Raw genomic sequence first — 18938 nt, 5'->3', positions numbered from 1 at the left:
ACATGTCTATGTGGCTCGAATTCAGGAAGATAGAAGATACCTTACTTTAAAACGTAACGAGAGCCAAGGCCATCTCCTCATCCTTGAGTAGATGGTCAACTCTGTTGCGTTATGGGTTGTGGGCTGGAAGTAATCAACTCTCAAGTCACATCAGAACTTTTCCTCACCACAATCGACGCCCCAACACACACTGAAAATCCCAAGTCGTGGCTTCATTAGGTACTGATTGAGGTAAAATGGCAAATGCAAGCTACTTGATAGACGGTGCAGAGCGACAGCGACAACGCCCGTCAGACCCTGCACTCCTCAGCCCTTTGATTTCCCACCATGCCGATGCCTGTACCGTTCCCCATGCCATGCGCCAGAAATCGGAGAAAGTACGAATATGAAAGAGAAAGGGAAAATGCCCAAATGATAACGCTATGTACGGCATCTCGAAATAATATACCCGTGTTGCCTTGCCTTGCCTGACCAGTTCTCGTTCCACGGCTATATTCGCTATGACCATGAAGAATGACGATAGGAGGTAATGCCGAATGCACACCATCACGGCGCTCCTGTTTGGCTTCGTTCTGTTGTGTCCCTTTCACCAGATCATGCCCGTCGTAATAACCCATGTATCCTGTAGCTAGTCGTGTCTAGGATGTCGGATTCAGGGCTAGAGAACGGTCAAACCTCAGTTTGTACCCATATGTGCCTCCGAGGCCAACTAGGATTCCTCGGCAATCAAGCGCTGGACCTCCGCCTCATTCAGCAGCTTCCGCCTGCCCAACTCCTCAGGCGGTCTGCCATCGCGGACAGCTCCAAAGTCGAGGATCTGGGAGTTTCGTTAGCGATGTCCCTACTACACCATTGTTCCAGAGCTTACCTCGACATATGTCAGATTGTCCCTCTGCACCGCCGCCACACATCGCCGGTCATCAAACCTGACCTGCCACACGCCGCTCAAGTCGGTGAGGAGATCCCGGACGCAGTCGCCCGTCTTCACATCCCACATTTTGACCGTCTTTTCGCTACCCGAGATGACTTTGCACCCGTCATGTTGAAAGCAGGTAATGGCCCCGGTATGAGCCTCAAGCACTTTCTTGCACTTGCCCGTCTGCGGATCCCAGATTCTCAGCGTGCTGTCTGCCGCGGCCGACACGAGCTGATCGTCGCGCAAGTCCAGGAGACCAACCAACATGCTGTGCCCTTCGAGGGTAAACAGGCAGCTGCCCGTGTTGAGATCCCAAATCTTGACCAGCGAGTCCATGGAACCGGAAATGCACCGGTTCCGTTTGTGGTCTAGGACGACTGAGTATACCTTCTGGGTGTGGCCGTGGAGGACGTGGAGCTGTTCGCCCGTGCTGATGCGCCAGACGCGAACAGTGCTATCGTAGCTGCCGGAAACGAGAGTGTCGCAGTGGGCCGAAATGGCACGGACTGAGTGGCCATGCCCGGAAAGGATCCTAATAAAGTACGGGCACTGATCGTCGTTCGCCGGCGGACCAGTCTGAATGTAGCGGCGGGATCCTGCCTCGGGCAGTCGCCAGACCCTGAGTTGGCTATCCCGGGAGCCTGTGATGATAAGTGGCTTGGGCGGCATCATGACGGGCTTGCCATCCTGAAACTTGCCGGTGTCTGCAGGCATGACAATCTGAAGACACCGCACCGTACTCGTGTGCCCGTAAAACGTCTGCGTACAGATACCCTTCTGGATATCCCAGACGCGAACGGAGCGGTCTGTGCTTCCCGACACCAATGTGTTCCCCTCGTACTGGAGCGCCCAAACGCCACCCTCATGGCCCTCGAGTTTTGTGCGCAGCTTGCCCGTCTTGGTATCGTAGACGTGTATCAGGGTATCGTCACTCCCTGTAATGATCTTGTCGTCGTCGAATTGGAGACATGTGATGACGTGGCGTGGGTGGGCCGCAAACGCAACATGGCTGGGCTTAACCTTCCCGCTCATCCAGCTTTGTCGAAACATGTAGTGTCTTCGGTAGAGGGACTTAAAAAGGTGGAGGTGTCGGAGGCTAGGGAGGCCAATCTGGGGATCGGGGACAGCAAGCGCTGCAGCGTTGGCAGCCGAGATGGGCCCCTCGGATTTATGCATCTTAGCCGAAGCCAGGCTTCGATCCGCCCTTGCTTCCTGGGCACTGGCCCGACGCTTGGCTCTCTCGGCGTTGATCTGTGTCAGCCCCCGCTTCCGCTTGGCACTCCTCGTTCTTGGCAGGTACTCTTGTTGCTCAGCCTTGACTGCTGCCCGAATGAGCTCACTCTCGCTAAACCTGAGCCGACTCTGGTTGCTCAAGTCCACCTCACAGCCTTCGAACCCAATAGGATCCTGCCATCCCCAGCCCTCGTTGATCGCCCGCTGGAGCTCTCCTGGCTGTAGCGAAAACCCGTCACGGTCGAAAAGCTCCTTCCAACCCGGCTCGTTGCTGTCCACAATGTGCCGCCAGTGCTTGGACACCTGGGCCGCGCGGCAAAGGTCGCGGTGGTCCAGATAAGACAGCACGTGGAGGCTAAGCTCTATGGGCAGCTGCTTGAGGAAGTCGCACTTGAGAGCCGGGTTGACCACGTCGGCCACCACATGGAGCGTTTTCCGGGGACATCTCCTCAAGAACTGGTACATCATCCATGTCTTGAGCTCGTTTGGCATGGCGTCGAAGCTGTTGAGCATCGCGCCGGGGTCCACGTAGTGGCGCCGGCGCGGCTTTGATCGAGCAGGCGAGTTGCCATCCCGAGCTGGAGATAGATCCATTGCGCCTGGTACTTCGGTGTCATCAGTCGCCTGGCTGTCCTCTGTCCATTGTTGTGGCCCAGAGGGGGAGAGTTGCGTCGAGAAAGAGGTGTTTATGGTTTCCTCCTCTTCATCGTCAATCTGGCTGGGCTGCAGCTGCGTAGCTGCTAGGGTGGGCGAGAGCCGTGGACTAGGGAGGCTCACGTCTTGGGCGGCTAGCGAGCTAATACTGCGTCTTGGGGGTAGGCCGTGGGCTATGTGAGAGAGGGAGTCATCCGCGTCGTCGAAAGGCTGAAGCTCAGCGTCCGTGATAGGCGGCGTCGCGACATTGCTGAATGTTTGCGACTCAATGTCCGCTGGGCTGTCCGCTTCAAAAACCGAGGTGGACTGGCTCATGCCAGAGTCTGCTGTGTCAACAGGAAGGGGTCGCAACCTCGAAGTCCTCTCGATGCGACCACTGGTGAGTTCGGAGTGGGTAGGCGTAGCAAGATAACCAGACGAGCGTCGGAGTCCCCTGGCCGCTTCCCTCCGGGGGCCACGTGCAGCGGCGTGGCGTAACTTTTCAGATAGAGTATGTGCAGCGCTCGTAGGTTTGGTGCCCAAGCGAGGGTTTTTGGTCGGCATCGGTGTGTAGCTCGGTGAAACGGCCCTCGTTGTTGACCTTCGGGATCTACGTGGGAACGGCTCCGGGTTTTCGTGTGGATAGTTGGAGACGGGGCTCTCGACGCCTGGTTCGCGCTTAATGTTGCCGGTATAGTCTGTGCTTTGGGACCGTTGCACCTTTGACAATTGTGTTAGCACACGTGTCCAACGAGAAGTGGAATAACCCGGTGTCGCTCACCTCGGCACTTATGCCATCCTCGTCTTCCCAGCTCGCGATCTCGTAGTCATCGAGATCGAATGTCAGACTTCGCAACTCGAGCGGAGTCGGCCTCGCCGCAAGGGGGTATTCTTTGGAGTCGAGCGCATGTACTTGACGTGGCTCGCGGAGAAAGAGGGGCGGATAAGAGCGCTTTGTTGTGGTCGTAGTGGTGACCGTCTTCGTCTCGATACACTCGTCGGCAAACTGCATCATACGGTGGTGTGTTACCGTGCCTTCGTCCTCCTGCCAAGTCATGGAGACCCTGTGCCCGGACCGTGGTCGGCGAGCCTCCATGGTGATGGTTGGAGAGAGAGTCGTTTGGCTGCAGGAAGCACCTTGCCGGAAAGGTTCTCTCCTCCAACAGTCCCAGATGTGGAGGCGTCCGAGTGTTCAAGGGGGGCTCGTGCCACCGCGTTCTCGAGCAAAGGTCGGCTGGAGGTCGGATGTTGGTGATTTCCGCGGTAGTGGGAGACACTCGGACCAACGCGTAACGGACACGGGATCGTCGTCTTCCAGCGCGTGTTACGAGCAGGAGCGTTCCCCACATATTATCAGTTGACTATCAGATTTGAGAGTCCATCTATCATTGCTGTTTCGCGTGATCGGCAAAGGGCGGCTGTGGTAGTCGGAGGGCCGTAAGGGCAAAGATGGAACGGATCTGGAGGCAACAAAGGCTTTGAGGGCGGGAACTGAAATGGATTCGGGCCACAACAAAACGTGGATGGGGTATCGTTGAAGGTTTCAGAAAAATAAATCAGGCTGCTGCTCCGCTGAGAAGAGAGACGAGTACTATAGAAAGGTCAAGGCGGAGTGGCGGGCAGTCGGGCACAAGGTCGAGTTGAGCCCGTTGTTGGCTCCTGCCCTTGCTGAGGTAAGGTGATGGTGAGTGGTGATTCCAGGAGTCAACGGAAGAGGCGAGACTGGACCCAACTTGGCTAACGCATGCTCCGCTTCGATTTGCACAGAGCGTGCTTGTGCCACCCCTGTCAATTTCCGACCGCGAAAACCTGGACACAAGAATCCAACAGAGAAACCGAGCCCAAAAACAGAAGTGCAGAGAAGGAAGATACTAAAAGCCTCGAATCCATCGCAAATCGGTGAACAATAGACCATACCCATGAAGTAATTCACAGAACAATAAGCCCTGGTATGATGCGGCGACACATAGCTATTGCATCGCTCTGTCTCGTTGACTCCCGTCTTGTCGCCGATTTCCATTTCCGGTCAAGTCCCCGCCTGCCCCGTGATTCGGGGAACCAGCCACTAACTGTGGCGTTGAATCCATGGGACTACTCCATACCTACAAGTGCCCTTGGTCCCTGACTACACCGACTCGGCAACACCGGCCAAAGGTTGAGGTCTCCCTTTCGCCGAAACCTCTCTCAATCGTTCCGGTCGATCTGCGTTTGAGTTCGGGAGGGGAAAGGTTGTGTGGCCTGGGCCACTCATCCTCGTCACGCTGCAGGCGAAGGCGGCGGGGAAGGCTGCTCCGGCCCGAACCAGGGACTCGGCGACCGCAACACTAGCGGCTTCCGTTTTTGTTCGGAAGTCTCGAAACACTTGCCGAGGATTCAGAACCCCTCAGCTATTCGCAGGTGTTCCGTTTGAAGCTCGTTTATACTCCGTACTCCTCCATTTCCAGGTTGCGCGTCTCAACCTTGCCATTTCAACAGCCTTGCCAACCGGGTTGCGCAAGACCCGAAGCGGTAGCGCAAACCGGAATTTATCACGGCGGGGCTTCAACAAGGGCAGGTCTGCATCCTCAGTTTTGAATCTTGGACGAGAGCAAGTACAGAGAAGCAAGGCCATACTCCCCCGCCGAGTTCTATCTAAGAGTCCTACAGGATGTTCTTTACATAATAAACTACGGATGATTCGAAATCATTGCATGTGCTTCGTCGATCCCGGTCGTTCACAGGCACGGGTTCGACGGGAGGCGCTGCTGTTGCTGAAGTCCAAGTCGACGGATGTTCATGAACATTCGCATCACCTGAGAAGCCGATCTCAAGAATTTTGTTGTCAAGCTGTCACTCTCAAAGTACACTCACCGTGCCTGGAGCGTCAGCTATCCAGTTGGGAACCTGCATAGAAGTTGCTGATCTTCTCAGGACTCATTGCTCCGCCTGATCACCCAGATCTAACAACTCAACTTGATCCACGGGCTCGACAAACCCAATTTTCCACACGCACGATCCGCTCCTATAAATGGCTGTCAAACCTGAGCTGGCGTAACAAACGAGATGAAGTGGCCGAAAAGGATGGAGAGGATGAAATCATGAAAGTCAAAACTCCAAGGTACAATACAGGTTACAAGATAGACAGAAGGAAAACCAGAAATCTCAGCAGTCATACAACTCCCTTACCTCAGTTGGGTGGCTAGCTATGAAAGTGCCTGCCGGCATTTACTCCCTCCCACTCTAATGAGGGGGACCAATCTGGTGTGGAGGTCATCCAACCTCCTCCAGTGACATCTGCTATCAGTCGGCGAGACGGGGAAACGGGACCCTTCTACCTATAGCAACGACGGTCGACTTTCGACCGGTCATCTTCCAGTCCAGTGACCTGACACCATTTTCTCGCTTGGTTCAGCGTGTTCGGCTCAGAAGGTTCTTCCAGGTCCCTATCATCTCCCGGACAAGTTGAGAGAGTTGACAGACAGGCCCTCAACCCATTGCCCTGTCAAGAATCCAGATTCGGGAAACCCCCCATGGGAAATGCGGCGTCTGGCCGCGCACTTAGCAAATTGGGGTGCTGTCCGCGCCTGCCTTTCGCAGCATCCATCTTCTGCTCTTTCCTCCGACTCTTCCAAGTTCCAGCCCCCGACCACCCGAAGGTTCGGCCTGGCTTTTGATTGTCCCGGAAAAACCCCCTGCTGGTCAAAGTCCTGCTACCAAGGAAAAAACTTCCTTTCAATTTGCGGGAGTCGAATTTGAGATTTTGTGGGCCGAACCCGCAACCACCGTCGACAATCACGAGTCGCGCAGCACGCCTTCTCGGAATTTTGGTACCGTCGCGCTATCGTCAACATGGCCAAACGACCTTCAGCGTCTTACGCAGTATGTGAGCCTCCACCAAAGCGCGATCTCGAGCTGTGCAAGGTCGTGTTTGGCGCAGCGGTAAGGCATCGCCTGGAACCAACCCGTTGCACGTTCTAACTCATCATTGCCTCAGATAAGTCAGATCCTGTACTCCAGGTATGTCAATCACTAGGTCGTTTCGCGCGCCGGAGTTGAATCCTGATGGAGCGCAGACGCGCCCTTCCACCCGAGTGTTTCCAACTGTTGCCAGTGGCTGGAGTTGTATCGAGATCTTTTGAAGATATCGTTGCCTCGGGGTCCGGTATTCACACTCATGACAAGGAGATTCTCAGGGAACAGGCACACACAGTGTACTTTCGGCAAACTGGGAATTACGGGCTCAACCGCTTTTTGGGCATCTTGGTATGCGCCGCGTCTCTTTCTTAGATGACCGAGCTGACATTTTACGCGCCCAGGAAGAAGATATTTTCCCACTTATCGAGAACGAAGCTCTTGTCAAATTCCGGATATCGTTCCTGCGGACAAAGGCATGGGGCGAGAAGAGTCTGGTCGAATATTACACCGTCGCGTTCAAGTATGAGCACAACGGCGTTTATATCCTGGACATCTGGAGGGCAGGGATGGGGATTCAGCACGCTGCCACCACTGATTCCCAGCTGTGGGACTTGGGAGACTATCTCAGCCGGCTTCCGTCCTGGACAGGTCAGCCTTCAAATTTTTTTTTTTTTTTTTGGCTTGCAGTTCAACGCTGATGAAGCCAGAACCCATGCACTGGACGTTGGCATTTCATGCCACAGAACGCCCGGACGACCCTCCCATTGGTGTTTGGAAGTTCGACCGCTCCGATTTCGATGACGCCAACCTCGACTTGCAGCAGCGGGATGGATATGCCTACACAAGGGTTACGCGTCTCGAGTCAGTACCGCCAGCGTAAAGCTGTTTTGGACTTCGCTGATCTCTCTAGGATCATGCCCCTGCCCCTAGTTGGTATGGACAGAGTGATACGCGAGACTAGCCACGACTCCGAGCCTGAGGTTCCTGTCCACAAAGAGCCCTCAAGCAAACGTCCAAAGACATCAGCAGCCAGCCGGGCTGAGAAGAAGCGGAAGAAGACGCAGAACTCAGCAAAGGGTGTCGTGCGGTTTCGAGCGTCAAAAGCAGCGCAACCCTCGCCGCCAATAACAGCTGTTTCGAGCAGGAACGTGTCAAAGAACCACACAGTGGAAAGAGTTGATGAGGAAGAGCTCATGAGCCACAACAAGGGCAAGGAGGCCTCGCTTGGAGCGGAATGCGGTACCATTTCTGCTTCCAGGAAGGGCCCCGGAACAAAGCGGAAACCAAAGCGTCCTCTGGTGGGTTTGTTCCACGACAGCTACCAGTACCCATGGCTAACCACTGGAAGCAACTCTTTGAGTATGCTGCGTCAAGCCTGCCGCCCACACAGATCATTGGCGAAAGCCAACCGTTGAGCCAGAAAGCCGACATCTGGAAGGCCGGGCAAAGCCACAACTCAGTAAACGGAGTGGTAGAAGAGGAGGTGCAGGTACCGCGCTCGCCCTCCTTCGACCCGTTTCCGCTTCTCGATGGCATCTCTCTGACGACCGAGGCTGTCTCCGTCACCCAGGGATCTCCCGGCATTGGTCTCCCTCTACATCCCCGGCCACATGCAAACTCTGAGACATCTATGGATGGGTTCGAAGGTTTGCTTCGGTTTAGTCCCTCTTACAACGTCGCCGGCAAAACCCAAGGTCTTAGCCAATGGGAACTCCGGGCATCCCCACCGGGGAACCTGCTCGGCATCAGCGCGAGTGACGATAAGAGCCACACCGACGCAGCATCGGATGCGCCGCCCGAAACCGTCTCTCGAGCTTCCAAGGACCGAAACGGGGAGAAGGGAATCACTTACGATTTTGAGCCGAGTACGGTTGCAAGGCGCACATCGCTTTTCCATGGCCTCCCCTGCAGCAGCGGCGGCGAGGTGGAGTGAGGGGGTCCAGGTCAGGATTGATGGCGATGTAGGACAGATTCCAGCTTTGCCATAGTATGTAGCTCCGTCTCGTCTCCGGAAAACCGTGCTGTAGCTGCTCCACATCAGCATTCGGCCATCAATGGACATGGACACTACATCTAACATTTGGCTTGAGAATTCTTTCAATGGATGACGTAAATTATCCTTCCCCTTGAGTGGTCCACAGAATACTAAGTTCTTGAAGAAATATCGAAGCGAATGTTGATTCCCATCAAACCACCTGACTATCGACTCCCGCCAGCAGAGATCTGCGACGTAGTCGCACGGTTGAAGTTGGGGTCTCTCACTTCGTTTTCGGGTATCCTGTCGTTAGCAACCGCCCATGTTGTTGGCGATGTCTTGTTAGAAGCATTCTGGGGCGCAGGCTAGAAAAGAAGGAAAGAAGACAATATTGGGAGCGAAAAAGAAGGGACAAACTTGAAGAAAGAGAAAGCGAAAAAGTGAAAGCAAAGGAGAAGCAGCAAAGAGAGCGCAATAAAGAAGGAAAAACAGAAGGAAAAACTAACTTAGCACAGCCACTGTTCTGGTCACGGTGTTTGCCGTGGAAGGTGACGATGGTCAATGCAAGACATGGGCTAGCGGAATGGAGAGTAGGAAGCGAAGGCATACCAGTCTTTCACGTAGTGCACGAAGGCTTCTCTTCATTTGGGGCTGGAATGACTGGTGCTCGACTTTGTCTGGTGCCTGCCCATTACCTAGATCATTCCAAAACCAGTGGTTTGTTGTCGGGTCCGCGGGTTTTGATGGCTCCCCACCGAACGGTTGTTGAATCAGGTTATCTGCGTGTTACTGGTTGTCAATGGCTCATCGTTGTCCGGCGGGGAACAGTAAACGGCGCAGCGGCCTGCCAGCTCAGATTAAGTTGTGATCATGACGATGGCGCTCTGAGGGATGCCACGAAAATGTTCTAATCCCCATACTGGCCCGCTTCCCTATCAACCGTATCCACGGGAGCAACTGCGGCGGTTTACTGCTGAAATGCGCAAACCGGGTGGTCAGGCAGTAATCATGATGTAGCTTGTACTCGGCTAAGTATCAACCGCGTCGACTACTACCACTAAGGGTTTTGAATTGTAGCCGCCTAAATGAACGTAGCGGTTGTTCAAGGTGTCTGACACTGCCAAAAACTCACCAGCCGGAGGTTGTCGATAACACGGTAGCTCTCGAAACACGTTTCCCAATGATATTCTTCTAGTTTTGCTTCTTCTAACTATTTTGCAAGTACCTGGTAACCGGTTCTTGGGTGTGATGGATTGGTTCTGTGCTTGTGGCGGCGTTAGCGCGGTCTCATAAAGTAAAGAATTGAGAGGCCGTAAGCGAAGATGACAACGTCGGCGCCGAGATGAGGTGATTAGGAGCGATGATTTTGGCGTGGAAGTTTTGCGACGGCTTGTTGTTTTGTTGTTCTTGTTACCGCTTAACGTCCAGGCAAGCCGAAAGCCTGCAGATGCCTTTGGGCATGTAGGGACGGCCAATGTCAGGATTTACATACAAATGGACCAGTCGGAAGGTTGAGTTGAAACGGCTCACCGCTCAAAGCCTGAGGCAGCTAGGACGACGGGGTGATATTCACCTTTAGATAGGCTGATAATGTGCGCTTGAGTTTATTGCAATTTTGATCACTCGAGTTTCGTCGTGAAGGGAACAAGATGTTGGTGAGAATGTCAAAAGCGCTTGGTCGGGCGATGTATTCGGTATGGGGGCGATAAGATCCCAGGTGATGAGCAAGTGGCTTCCTGGCCGACAGCATGGATACCTATTGCATCACGCTGCACCGTTGCTGTTGAGGGGGGGCGGATGACGGTGGGTGTAGATGATGCGGGCAAACCTTATAAGCCCGAGTTTCACCTCCTCCCTTCAACAAACAACTGGTCGCTCAGGTTTATCTATGCTCAGGTCTAGGTTTGGGTTACTAGCAAAACGCCGTCGGGTAGACAAAATACTGTCCCCACCTCTGTGGTACCCCAAATCTCCTTTTCCGAATCCAATACGTAGCAGTCTTTTTTCCTATTTTCTCTAACGTTATCTGTACGGATTATTTACTTTACTTAGTTAATTCTATTGTTGTTTAAGTCCTGAACATCTTAGCAGTTTTTCTGTGGTTATCCACTTACTTCTCAGTTCTTAATATAAAAAGAGTATAGTTATAAGACTAGAGTGACCATCCCATTCTATATAGAGTGCTCCTGATTATAACTAGTATATAGAGCTAGGTAGGTAGGTACCTTTGGTTTCAACTCGGCCTTAGCAGAATTTTGGACTTCCCTACCCAGCTTATCCCTGTATTGCCTTACCAATTTACACTAATCCTAATTTATGTGCCATGAAGTGCTGATAGTCATGACTGTTTAGTTAGTATAAATTTTTGGAATGAAAGTTCAGTAACTAACTCATATCGTCTCCAGCCTCCCAACATTATCTCCAACAATTTACGTAAATTACAAAGTAAAGAATCTAGATGAAAAATTGCCAATAAAATGACTATGCTATTTGGGTTCTTCTTTGTTTATTCACTTCAAATAAGACCGTGTTAAGCCTCTGAGCTTTGCTCGTTTGAAGTCGGCGAAGACAGACGGGAAGTTGCTCTAGGTCTGAGCATCACCAATCATCGAAGACAAGCCCGCCCAATCGGGCAGCCCCACTTTCGGGTCCACCTCAGCAGTGCCCTGTCCAGCCTGCCAGCCAGTATGTCAAGCAAAAACTCCTCGACCAACTGTTCCCCTTCTTCAAGATGAGTGGTAACTGGGCCCTCAGTTTTGCTGACACCATATGTAGCGAGACTTAAGATTTAACAGGAACTTGCCGCGAGAGTTGAGAACCGTCGGTTAGGTTCTTGCTGAGATGGGGAATGTTGTGGAATCGGTCGTTAGCAGGAGTGACATCCGGATTTCATTCAAGCTGATGTGTTAGCGCGTCGTTTCAGTACCGCTTGTGGCAGATTGGTCGCACATTTGGATCTTCAGTCCTTTCTTTAATTTTTTTTTTCTTTCTTTGTTTTCATTTTTTTTGTTTGTTACCTTGGTCATGTCACCGACTTAACACACATGGAGCAGCGAGATCAGCGTCAGAACGCATCGATGGGATGTCCTCAATAAGCGATTGTCAATAAAGAGACCGTAGCCCATGTCTAATCAAGATACCCATCCATGACCTAGTCAAGCAAGGCAAATTACATGTCTTTGTCCACCTGCATCTGCCCCTCTTTTGTCTCCTCCAGAGGTTCCTAGTTTTTCATCTTCGTAAAAGAGCAAACCTCCTCCCACTCCCAGTCTTCCTCTTCCTCGTCGCCGGGAATCGTCCCCTTTGTGGCCGTGACCGTACGCAGCAGCCAACCCGCGCACATCTCCACTGGGTCAATTTATCGGTCCTTGGTCACCAGGAAGGAGCCTCCAGAGTAACCACCACGGATGACGACCTTTTCCTTGGCCGCCCACGCCTCACGGCTTTGATAAAATTGCCCTTCCAGAGCATCAGACGCCAATCGTACTTCTTCCAGCTGTTTTTGATGAACTGATGCCTGTCCCAGGGACAGAACAGGGCGGCCCGGAGGCCTGGGGTCTCTTTTCTCTCCATGACGCGCATCATGATGGCAGTGCCGAGCCGGCGAATGTGTTGCTGAACATCTCGAGAGCTGACTTGCCCGAGGTCTGGGACAAAGTCCTGTGCCTTGCCAGCGGTGGGAAACAAAGGAGTAAGGAGACCAAGCACCATCTTCTTACTGCTTTTGAAACGCCTCGGCCGCGTACTCCATGAAGCCATCCACGTGCCTAAATATCTTTGACTGGTGCCCGGAGTCGTTGTACTACTGCTGACGCTCCCTATTGGCAAAAACGGCCGATGGGCGCCACGTACACTGCGTGGGAATTGTTGGGAGGCGGCGGAATATTGGCAGCCGCCAGCCATCCCAGCCAGACACAGGGACCGAGGGGGCCCGACTTCTCGCTTGGAAGATTGGGCATCGTGCCTTTGACAGCCAGCCCAGCACACACCCGTCAGCCGGTCACGAAACTTGGGGTGATTCAAGAAATGAAGATCGGCCGGGGGAAGGTGTGACGGGGCCCAGGGCTGGCTGGCGCTCGTGGGGGCGGAGGGGGGAGTGGACGGGCCGCCGTCGCGCAGGCCGAAGCCCGCCAGGCAATTCTCGAGGGGAGCGGGGCGCGCCGCGAGTGTCGTGACTTGGGATGATTTCGGCGTCCTTGGCTCCTTTACCATAAGCGTAGTTCCACTCGCCGATCAAATTCATGAATTCAGGGTATGGCGTCGGGGTCGTGATTTGGCGGTCGCGGCGGTGGTAGTCGCTTCTTGCACCTGCAAAGGCGGGAACAATCTCCTCCACGTTGGCAGGCGAAAATTGGCACCTGTGCTGTTCCGCGATGTCCCCTGCCACGATCTGCCAGCCAAGGGTCGAGTTGTTGTTGTTGAGTGCAACAACGTCGCGACGCAGACGACGCAGATTTTGAAGATCGCCGCGAGAATCATGGCCACTCGCGGCCGCATTTCGTGCAAGTTTCGGCCGCCATCAGGGAATTCGGAGCCCAGAAGCAGCCCATAAATCAGCTCGGCAGCTTCGCGGGACACGAACACCTCTCCCGGCGCAAAGTAAAGTCCGTCGAGCTGGATAGCGCGCGCTTGGGGTGCACACGGGCAGGCATTTTGATGATCGGTGTTGCGGGAATTCCTTTCGTACGGGGGATGCCTGTTTTATTTGAGTTGGTGGTGGTTGTGCGGTTGAAGTAGCGGCTTCTTGCTCAGCTTGCTGATGAAATCCGGAGGGGTCCAATGAGTGGGAAGGAGTCCTTGGAAGTCGCGAATAAAAAGCAGATGCAGAAGGGCGAGAATTGTGGTTGGCAGAGTCTTTCAAGAGTGATTACCGAAAAGAATCCAGTTGTTGCGGATTCGAGGACAAGATGGGCGGCGTGGTATTGGTGTGAAGGGACCGTTTTTGTTTGACAACTCAGGTTGTCAGCTTAAATCGAGTTCATTGAGTGAAGCTGACAATCAAGAGTTGAGATTGGGCGGAATCCATAGGGGTACCTGGCGGCCGACAGGCTACACACCTAAGATATCTAAGGGAGGGACATAACATAGGTAATGGATAATGGTTTCTCCCCCAGTAGATAACTATGTATCTACAGAAGAGAAAAAGGAGAAAGAGAAGGAGATGGAGAAGGAGAGGGAAAAGCCAAAGGAAAAAGGGAAAGAAGGAGGACGTAGAAGAGGAAGAGGAAGAAGAAGAGGAAGAAGAAAAGGAAGAAAAAGAGGAAAAGGGAAAGTGAGCTGTTAGATAAAACCTGATTACGTTAGTGAGGGAGGGCACCTGGTATTTTGAATAGACGCGCTTGATCCATATTGTCTATCCAGTGGAAATGGAACAAGTGGAGACTCCAGTCTAGAAGAACGCACAATGGCCATTTACCACTACCAACGGAAATGGAACAAGGGAGTTGGCCTCTTGAGCAGTCCTATGGGTGACGGCTTTAACATCCGCATCAACATGCCCACAACACTAACGTGGTCTTTAGGGAGTAGAATCCCTCTGTCGCCGCCAATGTGCCAGGATGCCTTCCTTATCTTGCAGACGCCACCGCCGATACCTTGCACGGTCTGTTGTCTGGTTTGATGGGTCATATCGGAATGCAAACCTGCGACGGAGGAACAAGACAAGCCTTTAGTAATCATTCTTGATAGCGTTGGGGTGACAGGGGGGCCTGGTGGATTGGGAAACCCGATCGTGGCAGAGGCCAAGATGCGGCTGAAGTTGCGAATAGTTGCATACATGTAACGGCAATGGAAAGTCTCCGATGTCGAAGATGGGTCTGGTACCAGCGGGTCAGGCTTCAGTCAGAATTCGCCTGTGCCCAACGGGACAAGTCTGCATGAGTTCATCAAATGACCCGTGTCGTCCATGCATCATTGATCATTCCTCCACGTTCCTGCTGAGCAGCGTATATCTTACTCATCTGACGGACATTATCATCAAGCGAGTTTGCGCATCGAAATGGAGTCACCAATGCAACATCAACCGATGCAATTTTCTTATTCACTTCCCATGGAAACTAGCCCGGACCAAGGCTTAGGTCAGGGAGTCACCCGCGCCATCTCTTCGTCCACTGCCTCATCATCGAGATGCCCTTCATGGCGCAGGCTGGGGAGGACCCAGAGGCTCAGAGCAAGACCGATTTCATTTACAGTGAGTTCCTATTCTGTGCCTGGCACTCACTCGAAGCCAAGATATCGCGAAGGCAGTTATTCTCACATTGAGAGACGGCATTCAGTATCCAACCACACCCTGCAGGTAGGGTAAGTGAATCTCGGTGCTGGCATCAAAGATGTTGAGTAATCCTTCCGTTGCCCAAAATGCGGCGGCATGCCCAGCTGCATGCCAATTGGCTGCCCTTTCGCTCCCTTCGCCGGAGTACGAGAGGAATGTCACGGGACAGCGCGTCAAGAACGTGTAAGCAGGGCTTGTAGCGGCCTTGGCCGCCAGGCAGCGACGCGAGTTATCATCAAGGCACCCTTTCATCAGGAACTTGGCGGAGGGAATATGGCAGGCTCTGGCCAGGACAAAGACGAGAACAGATGAGGAGGTGTCTCAAAGCATTTCGAGGTATAAGTAATGACTCAACCATCCTTCTTCCTTCCCGTTCCGCTCTCCTTGTCTTCTTCATATGAAACATCACCCTTAGCTCCCAAGCCTCATCAACCCAAACTCATAAATCCTTGATTATTTCCACAACAAAAACGTGAAGCATCTCACGCAACCAAAGCCCAACATGTCCACCTCGGCCTCCAACTCCCCCAAACCAACCTTCTTCCTCAACCTCCCAACCACCTCCGTTCCCTCTGCAAAAGCCTTCTACACTGCTCTGGGCTTCCCCCCCTTGGAAGCCTGGTCCGACGCCGAGACAGCCTCCTTCATGCTCCCGGAACCCAACCAGACCATGGCGCTCATGGTGCACGCCCACCAAAGATTCAAGACCGTAAGTAACAGCCCCTGCTTTCTGTGTGGATTATGTAACGTTGAAATTCTTACGGAATGGGAAATTCATAGTTAGCTGATATTGTTGGTAGTTTATGCGGCCCGCCGGCACCGTCGTCGACGCCCACACCTCGACCGAGACGCTGTTCTCGATCGCATGTGAGAACAGAGAGGAGGTTGATGGGTGGTTGGCCAAGGTGGAAGGGGCCGGGGGCAAGAAGGACACGTATGTGATGGAGGGATTTGGGGAGGGCATGGGCATGTACTGTCGCAGCTGGGAGGATCTGGATGGGCATGTCTGGGAGGCGGTGGCTATGATTGGGACCGGTGGTTGTGGGGAGGAAAAGGGAGAGGAGGAGAAGAAGGAGGCGAAGAAAGCTTGAATAAAGCGTTGAACAGAGTTGAGCATGTTCGTTACGGAGGGGCGAGACTCGGGAGGGAGTTGTCGCTACCTGAGATGTTCCTTTCCTTTTGTCTCCGTTTCCTTCTTGTCGTCTATTGCCTCATAAACAAGAAAAGTATAGTTAAATCAAGTGTCAGCCAGGTTAACATTATGGTATTTACGACTCGAAACACAAATCAAGTACCATTTCACTCGTTCGCTCTTTAGCTGAATCCGCTAGAAACAATGTCATGGCTTCATCAGTACAACTTAGAAATCAGGTCTAAATGCCGCACTAAACCCCTCAATCCAAGGAATCATCGCAGATCTATAGGACTCATATCCCGCATAATCCACACCTCTCCAATGAGCACCACACACCCGACCGTCATGGCAATGGCGATGATAGGGAGATTGACCCTGGCAAAATCCAGCCGACGCACGTGGATGTGCTTCTTGCCCAGGATGTCGCGCCACAGCAGGCCGGCGAGCGAGGCGCTGAAGGCGGTGCTGAAGGCGCCGTAGTTGACGCCGAGCGCCATGGTGTAGACGGTCGCCCAGAAGGTCCGGTTGGCGATGGGCGTCTCGTCGAAGAGGTGGATCACCTTCCAGGCCTGTATCACACGCGAGAGGAGGATGGTTGTGCCGATGTTGGTGCCGGAGAACTGGAAAGGGAGTGTTAGCCGAGTTGATGGGAGTGGGAGGATAGCGGGAGGGGGGAAACGTACGTTGCACAGAATGACGGACAGGAATCCCATCCCGGCGATTGCGCCTGTTGTGCCCGTCTTGCGCACCCAGATATCCCATCCCAGAGCAAATATTTGCACCCAGCCCTTGGTCACCAGCGCTTGGACCAGGACGAACATGGAAAAGGCAAAGGGCACAAGCGCGAAGGGAAGGTGGGCTATCACAGCTGTGGCGGTGGGGAATGTCTCTTGGGACCATCGAAAGGCGTCTTTAGAAAGGGACACGAGGGTGGTTGGTTGATGCTGACGCTTCGGGGTCAGAGGTGTGTTGACCATGGTGTTCTGCTCGCGGCTGTTCTCTGTCTCGGGCTCCTTCGTCGGTGACTTCTCGGAAGCGTTTCCAGTTGTCGCGGTCTCATCAACACTCGCATTCTCTACACCGCTCTTTCGAGCTTTCAGTCGAGGATCAGGAGAAGTCGGCTGAGCAGAGATGGACAAGTCGGACGACGCGGAGTGGCCTTGACCCGCAATGGCTCTCTTCTTTTCCTCCTGCAGCGCTCGTTCCAGCCGCAGGCGCTCCACTTCCTCACGGCCCTTGCGCGCAATCTCGCGAGTTTCATGGCGGTGGATCCAACCAAAAGCCACGTCCCATACAAACATGACAACGGCCGCCGGCAAGGTGATGTAGTACACCGGAGTGGTATGGGTTCCGGTGGTGGCAGCGTTGAGGGCCAGGACGGCGATGAGTGTCGCGGCCATGATGACGGCGCCAAATATGGCACCCTTGCGGTCCAGGAAGGGATTGATGATCTCCTCGAGAGACAGCAATTTCCCTTGTTCGCCGGCGGCGTCTTCCTGTTCTTCTGCGGCCCCCCTGCCGTGCGGAATGTTGGGGTTGACGGGTTTCCGCGTTCTGGCCTCCTCTGGGAGCTCGTGCATCTTGATGGAGCGCGGAATGAGTGACTCGTTGTTGAAGACGATGTAAAGCAGAAACGGGAATAAAACGATGCCAGTGATGATGACGGGCACAATCATGTTTGCTGTGTAGTCGATGAATTTGATTTCGAAGGCGCCCGCGAGGACCAGGTTGGTTGGGTTCGAGGACACCAGGATGGCTGACGCGATGTTGGCCACGGCAAACTGGCTGTATATCCATGCACGCGGGTGGACAATGTTGCTTGAGACGCGCGTCATATAGGCCAAGAAGGCGGTCCCAGAGAGGATGACCGGGTCGTTGCCGACAAAGCTGGTGAGCGCGAACCAGAAGGCGTACAGGTAGAAAAAGAGGCGGTGACCGACCTCGCCTCCCCATTGGAGCACCTTGAAGGCCAGATACCTGATGACGCCGGAGGCGTCGATCGAGATGGCGATGTATGCGAGTGTGATGAAAAACAGCATGATGTCGAGGGGTGAGATGTTGTTGGCGCCCAGTGTCCCCTCCTCGACCTCCTGGCGGCCGATGGCCAGGATGGCGAGCAGGAAGAGGTCGGCAATGAGAGGAGCGGTGACGATGTCAATGCTGAAGTCGAGACGCACAAACCGCGAGGGCTTGCGAGTGGTGCGAGAGCCATGGTCTTCATGCCGTGACCCATCGTCGTCGTCTTCTGAACCCCTGGGAGGAATGATGCGCACGGTGCTCAAGCCGTCAAGAAAAGCGTTGAAAAGTCTTCGAGGAATGTAGATAGGGATGTGAAACGGGAAGAGTACGAAAAGATTAGTCACAACAAAGACCACAAGTGTGACGATGGACCTCCAATTCTTGATCAAGTCATAATCCGGCGGCGCGACATCTTCGGGCAATCCCTTTGCCATGTCGATGACTATGTTGTGCCGGGATCGAAGCAGCGCGACGGCGCATCGACTCGGCCTGTTGTGCGAGCAGCGTGTTGAGTTTCTCGGTTCATAGGGCTGGCTTCAAAAGTGAAGTGAGGATTGTGCTGCGGGGCACTTCAAGAAACGCCAAGCTTCCGGTGTTGAGCGGGACGGCGGTGGGGATCCCCTGTAGGATTCCACGTGCAAGACTCATAGGTAGGCGGCACGCTAACGTTACTGCTGTGGACGCTTGGAAACGCCCAGCAAATCTAAGCTCCTGACAACTGCATTTGGACACCGACTTCGACGTCCGAACCAGCACCGCCACCAAAAGATTGGCCCATGGCGAAGAATTTGTTGTGTAGCTGACAACCGGGAGAAATGCGGGGTTCACGGTTCCCAGATGGAGATCACTGTGGCTGTGCCCT

General features: G+C 53.6%; 6 protein-coding genes across 6 annotated transcripts; 3 read left to right on the top strand and 3 right to left on the bottom strand.

Moving 5' to 3' along the window:
- Nucleotides 1-709: 709 nt before the first annotated feature.
- N657DRAFT_561945 (WD40 repeat-like protein) lies at nt 710-3878 on the bottom strand (the record flags this gene model as incomplete). The annotated part of the gene is made up of 3 exons (XM_062788098.1): nt 710-817; nt 869-3502; nt 3564-3878. 3 exons carry the CDS (start codon nt 3876-3878, stop codon nt 710-712), a joined length of 3057 nt encoding a protein of 1018 aa, XP_062651813.1.
- A 2732-nt stretch (nt 3879-6610) lies between these two features.
- Nucleotides 6611-8609, top strand: N657DRAFT_675881 (uncharacterized protein; the record flags this gene model as incomplete). Its single annotated transcript, XM_062795854.1, has 7 exons — nt 6611-6700; nt 6756-6778; nt 6835-7024; nt 7078-7324; nt 7384-7537; nt 7587-7974; nt 8025-8609. 7 exons carry the CDS (start codon nt 6611-6613, stop codon nt 8607-8609), a joined length of 1677 nt encoding a protein of 558 aa, XP_062651812.1.
- A 3126-nt stretch (nt 8610-11735) lies between these two features.
- On the bottom strand, nt 11736-13146 carry N657DRAFT_837 (uncharacterized protein). Its single transcript, XM_062797557.1, has one exon. It carries the CDS (start codon nt 12861-12863, stop codon nt 12024-12026), a length of 840 nt encoding a protein of 279 aa, XP_062651811.1. The 5' UTR covers nt 12864-13146; the 3' UTR covers nt 11736-12023.
- Nucleotides 13147-14115: 969 nt separating this feature from the next.
- On the top strand, nt 14116-14271 carry N657DRAFT_638442 (uncharacterized protein; the record flags this gene model as incomplete). Its single annotated transcript, XM_062791592.1, has 1 exon — nt 14116-14271. One exon carries the CDS (start codon nt 14116-14118, stop codon nt 14269-14271), a length of 156 nt encoding a protein of 51 aa, XP_062651810.1.
- A 709-nt stretch (nt 14272-14980) lies between these two features.
- On the top strand, nt 14981-16066 carry N657DRAFT_667400 (uncharacterized protein). Its single transcript, XM_062795402.1, has 2 exons — nt 14981-15631; nt 15723-16066. Exons 1-2 carry the CDS (start codon nt 15425-15427, stop codon nt 16011-16013), a joined length of 498 nt encoding a protein of 165 aa, XP_062651809.1. The 5' UTR covers nt 14981-15424; the 3' UTR covers nt 16014-16066.
- Nucleotides 15994-18844, bottom strand: N657DRAFT_685654 (uncharacterized protein). The gene is made up of 2 exons (XM_062796793.1): nt 16741-18844; nt 15994-16677 (listed from the first exon to the last, which is right to left on the bottom strand). Exons 1-2 carry the CDS (start codon nt 18508-18510, stop codon nt 16330-16332), a joined length of 2118 nt encoding a protein of 705 aa, XP_062651808.1. The 5' UTR covers nt 18511-18844; the 3' UTR covers nt 15994-16329.
- Nucleotides 18845-18938: the final 94 nt, after the last annotated feature.

Source organism: Parathielavia appendiculata, assembly GCF_033297405.1.
Source record: "Parathielavia appendiculata strain CBS 731.68 unplaced genomic scaffold N657scaffold_1, whole genome shotgun sequence".
Taxonomy (NCBI): Eukaryota; Fungi; Ascomycota; class Sordariomycetes; order Sordariales; family Chaetomiaceae; genus Parathielavia; species Parathielavia appendiculata.
The sequence above is the reverse complement of the archived record's forward strand: the minus strand, read 5'-3'. Positions and strand labels throughout refer to the sequence as shown.

Coding starts and splice junctions, on each gene's coding strand:
- N657DRAFT_685654 (XM_062796793.1), bottom strand. CDS start 18,510: ATGGCAAAGGGATTGCCCGAAGATGTCGCGCCGCCGGATTATGACTTG. Junction 16,678..16,740: donor TGTCCGTCATTCTGTGCAAC/GTACGTTTCCCC, acceptor CTCCCTTTCCAG/TTCTCCGGCACCAACATCGG.
- N657DRAFT_837 (XM_062797557.1), bottom strand. CDS start 12,863: ATGGTAAAGGAGCCAAGGACGCCGAAATCATCCCAAGTCACGACACTC.
- N657DRAFT_667400 (XM_062795402.1), top strand. CDS start 15,425: ATGTCCACCTCGGCCTCCAACTCCCCCAAACCAACCTTCTTCCTCAAC. Junction 15,632..15,722: donor CCCACCAAAGATTCAAGACC/GTAAGTAACAGC, acceptor TATTGTTGGTAG/TTTATGCGGCCCGCCGGCAC.